Source organism: Chinchilla lanigera, unplaced genomic scaffold (assembly GCF_000276665.1).
Source record: "Chinchilla lanigera isolate Chin_1 unplaced genomic scaffold, ChiLan1.0 scaffold00036, whole genome shotgun sequence".
Classification (NCBI taxonomy): Eukaryota; Metazoa; Chordata; class Mammalia; order Rodentia; family Chinchillidae; genus Chinchilla; species Chinchilla lanigera.
Window position 1 is genome coordinate 20,975,488 of NW_004955437.1, and position 8,383 is coordinate 20,983,870.

The 8,383-nt window shown below is 51.7% G+C and overlaps 1 protein-coding gene across 1 annotated transcript in view; it reads left to right on the forward strand.

Moving 5' to 3' along the window:
* The first annotated feature begins 1,379 nt into the window (after positions 1-1,379).
* Positions 1,380-8,383, forward strand: part of Npffr1 (neuropeptide FF receptor 1) — a 24,328-nt gene continuing 17,324 nt past the window's right edge. The window contains exon 1 of the mRNA XM_005390064.2: positions 1,380-1,441. Coding sequence (XP_005390121.1) covers positions 1,435-1,441 — 7 coding nt within the window. The 5' untranslated portion in view covers positions 1,380-1,434. The remainder of the gene's footprint in view (positions 1,442-8,383) is intronic.

Sequence of the window (8,383 nt, forward strand, 5' to 3'; positions counted from 1 at the left end):
GCAAGGAGCGACAGTGTCTGGGGACAGGGAAGGAGCAGAAGGAGCAGAGGTGGTGCAATGGACAGAGCCAGGAGTGAGGGGCAGGGGCATGTGCAGGTAGTGCCTGGAAGCCCACAAGGGAGTGCCAGCAGGGAAGGGGCACAAGGACATCTGATTTGGGAAGATCACCAGGGACAAGGAGATAGGGGGCCCATAGGCAGGTGACCACTCATACACCTGCTCTTTTATTCATGTCTCCCAGTGGGTGGACGTGAGTTCTATGAGGCCAGGACTCTTGCAAAAGGAGGAGGCCATGAAGGGTGACAGTGATTCCCTACCCTGTCCATGTGTCACTGTCACCAGGGGAGTTTCACAGCAACACTGCTGCCAAGGCCCTGGCCACTTGCAATGGAGATAGCTTGACTGGCTGGATTTCACTGGACCAAGTGAGATTCAGTTTGTCTGCAGGAGAATCTCAGCACTGCCAGTAAATTTCAATAGGGAACAAATCTCTGACCCCCGAAAAAGGAAGGAATAGATCATTCACTTTCTTACCTGGAAGCTGAGATCGTCATTCACACGGCAAGAATCTAGGATGTTGTCTGTTGGGTTCCTGACCTGGAGAGGGCAGGACAACTGTGGTCATCAATCCAGTTCATTAAGTGAGCATCTACTATGTTCCAAACAGAAACTTGACAATGCCACCTTTTCTCCCTCCAAACCATTTTACAAGTGCAGAAACCGAAATCGTCCCAAGGGCGCACACCTGGGGAGTGCCTGGGCTGGGTAATTCCAGAGTCAGTAGTCATCAGCCACATATCTTTTTCCGCTCTACTGGGGGTGCTCAGAGCTGCTGGGACTCCCCAATCCCTCCTGAGGGCCTCCTGTGTGTCCACCTCTCCTCCTCTTCCCAAAAGGGCCCAGGATGCCAGACCACACACTAGCGACCCGGGTGAAGAGGGAGGACCCAGGCTGGGCTGTGGGGCACTGGGAGAGGGAGTTGCTGGGCGTGGCCGCTGGGACCGCAGTGAGCGGCGGAGAGTGCTGGTACTTTGGCGGGGAGCTGGGTCCAAGCGGAGAGAGTTCAGGGGGGAGCCGGCCGGGGCGCCCTAGCTCGGCCGCACAGGTGTGCCGGGTGCCATGGTGACGGCGCCGCGCGAGCCCCCTCCTTCCCTTGGCCACGGAGGGAGGTGTGGGGCTGCGGGCGGCAGAGTCCGGCGGGCAGCGGCACGGCGCTCTTGCTCGAGCCCGGCCTCTGAGCATCCAGCCGGGCAGGGGCTGGGGCCTGCGAGCGCCCCCTGGCCACCTCCGCCCGGCCGGTCCGGCAGGGCGCTCCGGTGGGGGCACGGGGCCAGGAACCCAGGCCCGGAGGCACCCCCGTGACCTTGCCCACCCGAAGGTGCCCGCTGCCTCCCTCCATCGGAGACTGTCCTGGAGCGGGCAGGAGTGGGCAGCATGGAGGGTGAGTGACCCGGGTCGCGGTGGAAGGTGGCCAGGGTACTGACTGGGGGACAGGGGACCAAGGAGGAGGAGAGGGGATGGAGCGGGGGACGGATAGACACTGACTGGCAAGAGCCAGAAACTGTGGCACTCCGTGTGCGTGACAGAGACAGACAGACAGACAGACAGGCGCTGGGGTGCCTCTGTCCATGGTGCATGTGTGTGTCTGTGTGTGAGGTGCAGAGACTTGGGGGTGCTTCTGTGTCCATGGTGTATGTGTCAGAGAGAGACAGAGACAGAGACCGAGACAGACAAAGAGAGGGAGAGAGACCAGGGGTTCCTCGATGTCCATGTTGTGTGTGTGTGTGTGTGTGTGTGTGTGTGTGTGTGTCTGTGTCCGCTCATAGTCACTCACACCTGAGCAGGAATTGACACTGACCCTGCTGCTGGTGGGATGGGGGTGGCAGGGGAGATGGGATTCTGGAGGAGACGACCTCCACACAGAGAGGACTTCTCTCACTGGGGAAAGGGGACCCAGCCTCCAGGACCTTAAGGGATAGTGGCCCAAGGCATAGGCTGTTTGCTCCAGCCTGACTGGGCAGGCGTCCAGAGCCCCTTCTCCACCTGAGAGGGCAAGGGAACTATGTTTATAAAGTCTAAGAAGCTAAACAACTGAGCACCAGTCCACTGGTTTGCTGGGTGTCTCTGAGTTTGTGCATAAACCTCTCTGTGCCACTGGTTGGCTACCTATCTGTTGAGTGGAGAAGCTTGCATTCAACTGGCTTCACGAGGTGCTGGGAGGATTGAATAAGACATGCTATGTTGGACAAATTCATGCCATGAGAGAAGGCTGCTGTGAGAGGCAATAAAACCCTGAAATTCTAAAAAGTAATTGCAAATGCTACTGTCAAGATGAAAAGGGGATTTTATGGAGGCTGCACTTGTAGCCTTCCATGAGCAGGGGTTTGAAAGCACGAGCCATGAGTGGCAAGAAGGAATTCATGACCCAGGATGCAGCTGGAAGATTGGCAGGATTTGTAAGAATAGCAAAGAGCTGGAGCCCTGGTGAACAGCAGCCGGGGGAGATTGGCAAAGACAGAGCAAAGAGCCTTCAGAGTCTAAGTGAGAACAACAAGAAGGAATCTGCGCACAGCTTGGGGCTTGAAGGCAGGCAGAGTAGGACACAGGCAATTTTACTTCAAATTGTAAAAGAAAGAACATAAGGAAGGAATTGAAACCCAATACACACAGGGCTAGGAAGAGGCTCTAAGCCACCTCTAATGAATTCACCTCTCAAGGCCCAGACATATGACATCCAGGGACCCGGAATATTTGCAGATATAACCATCGCCTTAGAGGAAATTATGGAGCATGAAGGAAGTTCTAGAAAACAAGCTGGGCAAATGTCCAAATGATATTCAAATAAGGGGTTCTTTATTGAGGATGCACCAGGGCTTTGTGCATGCTAGGTAGGTGCTCTCCTACTGAGTTATACCCCCAGGATCCTTTTTGTTTTGTTTTGTTTTGTTTTGTTTTGTTTTGTTTTGTTTTGAAACAGGGTCTTGCTATGTAGTGCAGGCTGGGCTTAATCTCATGATGTAGCTGAGGCTGCCTCAAACTCAAGGTAATCCTGCCTCAGCCTCCCAGAGTGCTGGGATTATAGGCGTACATCACCACTCCAGGTTCAACTGCTGTTTAGATGCCTCTAAGAAGGTGACAGTGCCTTATGCATGTTGTCAGGCCTGAGGGCCCCTTCCCTCCTTGTCAAGGGGAGTGCTAACCTTCTCTCCTTTCATACAACACCAGGATTTTATTTATTGACATGCAAATATGTTCACTGCCTGCAGTGAACAGATTGTTATGTGAGTTCATATTATGAACATATTATGGTAGCAACAAAGAAGCTGATTTTAGAACACATGTACCATGATCCCCTTTATGCAAAGTTGGGTAGGCTTCCTATTGGGACATATATGAAATATGTGTGCAAAGAGAGAGCGACGTGTTCATTTGGATTCCCCTGCTTCTGAGCACACCTCCTAAAACAAGGGCTTGGATTTGGGGAGCAATGCAGGGAAGCAGAAATGAATGAGAGAGGAGAGTGACTTAGGAAGGGGGAAAAAGCATCAACAGGCACATTGGTGAACTGATTTTAGCTGTAGGCAGTTGGGGGTTCCATCCGGTAGGGACCCTCTAAGAAAGCAGCAGTGATCTGCTCCACAGGAGATGGGTGCTGAGTGCTGCTTGGCCCTTCGCACTGGTTGAGGGATACTCCATCCTGCAGTGCTGGTTTGTTCCTGTTTGTGGCAGGGGGACCCCCGGGCACCGGCTCCCTGGGGCATCCATGGTGTAAGGAGCTGTCTGTCCCCACTGAAGTCTTTGGATCAAGGGGATGTGACCCAAAACATCAAAAATACAGGAGGCCAGGTGTGGTAATCCCAGCTCGTGGGAGGCTAAGGCAGGAGGATCACCATGAGCTCAAGGCCAGCCTGGGCTACATCATGAGTTCAAGGCCAGCCTGAACTGCATAGCGAGACCTTGTCTCGAGAAAACAAAACAAAAACCACATGAATTATCCCGAGTGTGTGACATTTGCAGGATGTTTATTCTCTGCATTGTAGTGTTCAGAATGGTTTTATAGTACTTGTCAAGCACATTTTAAAGAAATAAAAACAAAAATATTTTCAAGGCTGTGAATGTAGCTAAGTGGCAGAATGCTTTCCTAGCGTGTGTGGGGCTCTGGGTTCCATCCCCAGTATGGTGGGGAGAAAGGTAGTGCTTACTAGGAATCTATGCAAGTGCTCCCTGAGAACAAATCAGACTAAACCTGCCAAAATTCATCTTTTGGAGCATCTGAGAGGTGAAAAGATAAATCAGTAATTCAGCAAGATACCACGAAGATTTGTCACGAACCCCTGTGGACTGATAGAGAGCCAAGGGGACGATGCTGGAGCTCCAACTGACAACAGGGGTTGCATTAAAGGCTTGATAGCAGTTACAGGGTTGCTAATAGGGAAGTGAGAGGTGTGACTATCAAGTCTGCAGCTCCACAACCATAACGCCCACAAGGCAACGGATTGAAACCAAGATAAGGAAATGTAAGTGGACGTGAAATGTAAAGTCCCAAATTGAGGTCCCCAAACTCAATGGCACACATTTAAAACAGGGCTTGTATTATTATTATTATTATTATTATTATTATTATTATTATTATTATTTTTTTTTTTTTTTTGTCTGTTTTAGACAGAGTCTTGCTGTGCAGTTCAGGCTGGCCTTGAGCTCACTTTGTACTCCAGGCTGGTCTTGAATTTGTAACAATCCTCCTGCCTCAGCTTCCCGAGTGCTGATTACAGATGTGCACCACCACACCCAGCCCTGGCTTATATTCTTGAGGAAAACTGTGGGGACTGACAATGAGATGGCCTGGGGGTGGGGAGGAGGGCAGGAGAGGGGAGTGACGCTGGGGATAGGCTCGTGCTTGTCCTGTGTGGCTCCAGGGAGTAGAAACAGGACTGGGAGTCCAAGTCGCAGCGAGGTATTCAAGTCTCCATCCCTCAGAGCTGGCCCGGAACCTGTCTCCCCTGATTCCCATTATTCAGCTTGAGCCAGAGGCCCACAGGTCTGGTTATTACCTTGGGGGTATAGAGGGGGTTTTGTTGGGTAGCTGGACCAGAAATATGGCCTGGAGGGGTTTCCGAGGACCCAGAAGCCTTCCCAACCCCTGAGACAGCCCTCTGCAGAGTTGCTGGGTCCAGCTGGGCCGTCCACCTTCTCTACTGGGCCCCAACTGTGGTTCTGCTAGAGGAAAGTGAGCAGAAGGACAGCAGGTCAGATCCACTCCCCAGTCCCATGTCAGCCTGACCCCAATGTAGTGGCTTCCCGAGAGCTCCGGTGACCTCCCCAGCCTGGGAGTGCTGTGGCTGAGAGAGCCCCAGAGGCTGAGAGGCCAGACGTCCACGCTGGCTGGAGGTGGACGTTCCTGTGGGGAGGTGGCCCTTGCAGGAGAAGGAGGTCACTGGGGAGAGGAGGAGAGAAGCACAAGTCAGAGCATCTTGGAGCCCCATGTGGACAGATTCTGCTTTTCCGTGGAAACGCAGCTGCCAGAGTCACTATGCCCTGTCCTTTTCCACAATGCACTTCCTCCCCGCAGAGCTGCCTGTCCAGCCCAGGAGGTAGACAGCAAGACAGCAGCATTCCCATTTGGCAGATGGTAAAACTGAGGCCCTACAAGTACAGTGTACCCTGGCTTTATCTATACCCGGTCTGTTGACTCTTTCTGCAATAATGACCCAGCTTCTGGGACACTCTGGGCTACATCCTCTGTGTAGCTATGAGGATCTGTACTTTCCTGCCCAGCTGTAGACAATGGGAGGGGAGTCAGCTGCTGCTGGGGAAACAGAGGAGAAGTGGGTACAGCTCAGGTCCTCAATGGGACCATGGCCCCTTGGACGGCAGTCTGTCCTGCTTCTAGCAGAGGGTTGAGATACTGAAACGTTTCTGCTCAGTCACCATGCAGCCCATTCTGCTGCAAAGATCCCAGGCTTGGGTCCCAGAGAGCCCTGTGTAAGCAGCTGCTCAGCCCTGACTTTACAAATGAGGAAACTGAGGCATGGTACATGGCGCGGCTGACATGGCTAATTTTTACCAGTTCTGCTCATGATGCAAACATAGAAGAATTAAATTCAGTCTCTTCTCCAAAGCCTTTTGCTGCACTCTCATTAGTAACTGAAATTGCATCAAGAGCTTGGCGTTTTCTGATTTAAGGTTTGACTCCTTTTGAAATGCAAATGGCCCAAAAAGACACAGCCCTGTGAGCCGTTATGACTCATTTCCTCAGCCATGTGAACAAATTTATCAAACTCTTTTCTAAACAAGATCTTGAGATGATGAGAAGATGTGGGAGAAAGAAACTAAGCGACTTGAGACAGGGACACTGGGTGATGCTTGGTTGAGAAGTACTGGGTGGGAGAAGAAAGAATCCCAAAGGGGTTAAGTGTCCTCTTTCTTCTCAGCGGAGCTGGAGTAGCTGTGGTTCTGCCTCTGGCCACCGCACTCCTCCTTCTTCAGGCAAGATTTCAGATGATGTGTGCAGTGTTCCTCACAGCAGGAGTCTCGGGGAGAACCTCGGAGATCCTTCCGGGTGATCTAATGGTACCTGAGATCCAATGGTGGGAAACGGCAGGGGCAAAGCAAGGGCTCAACTCAGGCCATGTCTCCTACTTTATTGGGTGGATTCTGAATCCTGGAGTCAAACTAAAGCAGGGGCTGCAAGCTGGATTCTGAGCGAAAGTTTCTTTGCCTTTGAGCTTTGATTTTCCTGTGAATTGAAAATAATTCTCCTTTCTTTATCAAAGATAGTTTGATGCTGTATAAAATATATTTCAACAGTAATGAACACAATATATGTAGCAAAACCTATTTGATACAGCTAAAGCTGTATTGGGGGAAAATTCAGACCCCATGTTAATTGCCAACAATCATTGAGCACCTAAAGATTCTTGCCACAGGCCAGAGAGTGGGTAGTATTTGGAGCTGAACTGGGCATGACTTATGTCCCTAAGGTGTGTTCAGCTTAGTGGAAGGGGAAAAAAATCGTCTATGTACGTAGGTCAAGTAGGAAGTGAAATGAACCGGTGGATTAACCAGGCAGACCTGGCAATGCAGAGAGTCATGGAAACCGGAAAGGGAGCTCTAGAGCCTGTGTCTGGCCTGCCAAGAGGAAAAGAGAAGGCAAGCCCCGACTCTCCGTCATTTCTCCTTCCCTCCCCCTTTAAGTCTCTTCTACCGCACTTCTACGCCAGGCCACCACTTAATGGCCTGGACTTCCTTTAAGTGGGCTGAGAGTGTAGACTTACATAGGAAAAAGACAATTTAGTTTTTAATAAGAGGTAAATGGCTTGAACCAGAACCTTTTTGGAATACAGATGTTGACTGGTAAAACAGAAAAGGTCCAAGAGCTCCTGGATGAAGTGAGGAGAAATAAAAAAGCCTCAGAGTAGAAGGGAAAGTACAAACAAAACAGCCTGTTTGGAGTTCCTGCAGGCTCTTTAAGAACTTGGCTTTCAAAATCTTTGGCCTTTGCCAGACCAGATGAATCGCGGAAGACCTACTTGGTCTTACCAAGAAGGGACTGGACTTGCATAACCCGCGTTGCATGGTGATGACTGGGAGGGGTGGGCTGTGGCGCAGGCTGCAGAAGGGGGGCAGTAGGAGGTCGCAGGTCACAGGCCGCGCAGGTGGCAGGAAACCTCCTTCCTCGTGGCTCCTCCTGCACATCCGCCTTCCACTCTGCTGAGCAGCCCCCACACAAGCCTGAGCAGCCCGCAGCCCAGGCTCGCTTCCTTGGGAACACACCCACAGGAACAGGTACACTACTGTAGCCCTTCTTCCCCCAGGTGGCCTGGCAGGTAGGCCATAGGTCTCTGAGGTCTTTTGATTTACTTAGAACTCTCTGAGTCCATAACAAGCCCATAGAGGGGGGAGGGGCAAGAAGCCTGGGTCATCCGGATTTGAGAGCGAGAGGATGCAAGGATCTCCCCAGCTCATGTACATGTACAAAGGGTGGCAGGGGGATTAGTGACTCCCATCACCAGTCCCGGAGCCATACCAAGCTAATGTAGCTCTGTGTCAGAGCTGTACGAATTCACTGGCCTCTTAACTGCCTTATAACCAGTGAGGGGCCATCTTGGCCAGTTTGCAAGGCCACGCTTTCTGGTTCCTAGGTCAGTGTCCTTGCCCCTCTGCAGCAGCACAGCCTCCATGAAGGTCACATAGCCTGTTCAGAGGCAGTGGAGAGCAGGACAGACATCTCATCTGAGGAGCAGAAGGGTGTGTGGGGCTATTCCTGCCCAACTTTACCTCTTTTACCATGCCTGGGGTTCTGAATCCAGACTCTGCCAACCCCTTGGAAGTCTAGGATGATTTGCTTGAATCACTTGCATTAGCCAAGATACTGGGGTCACAG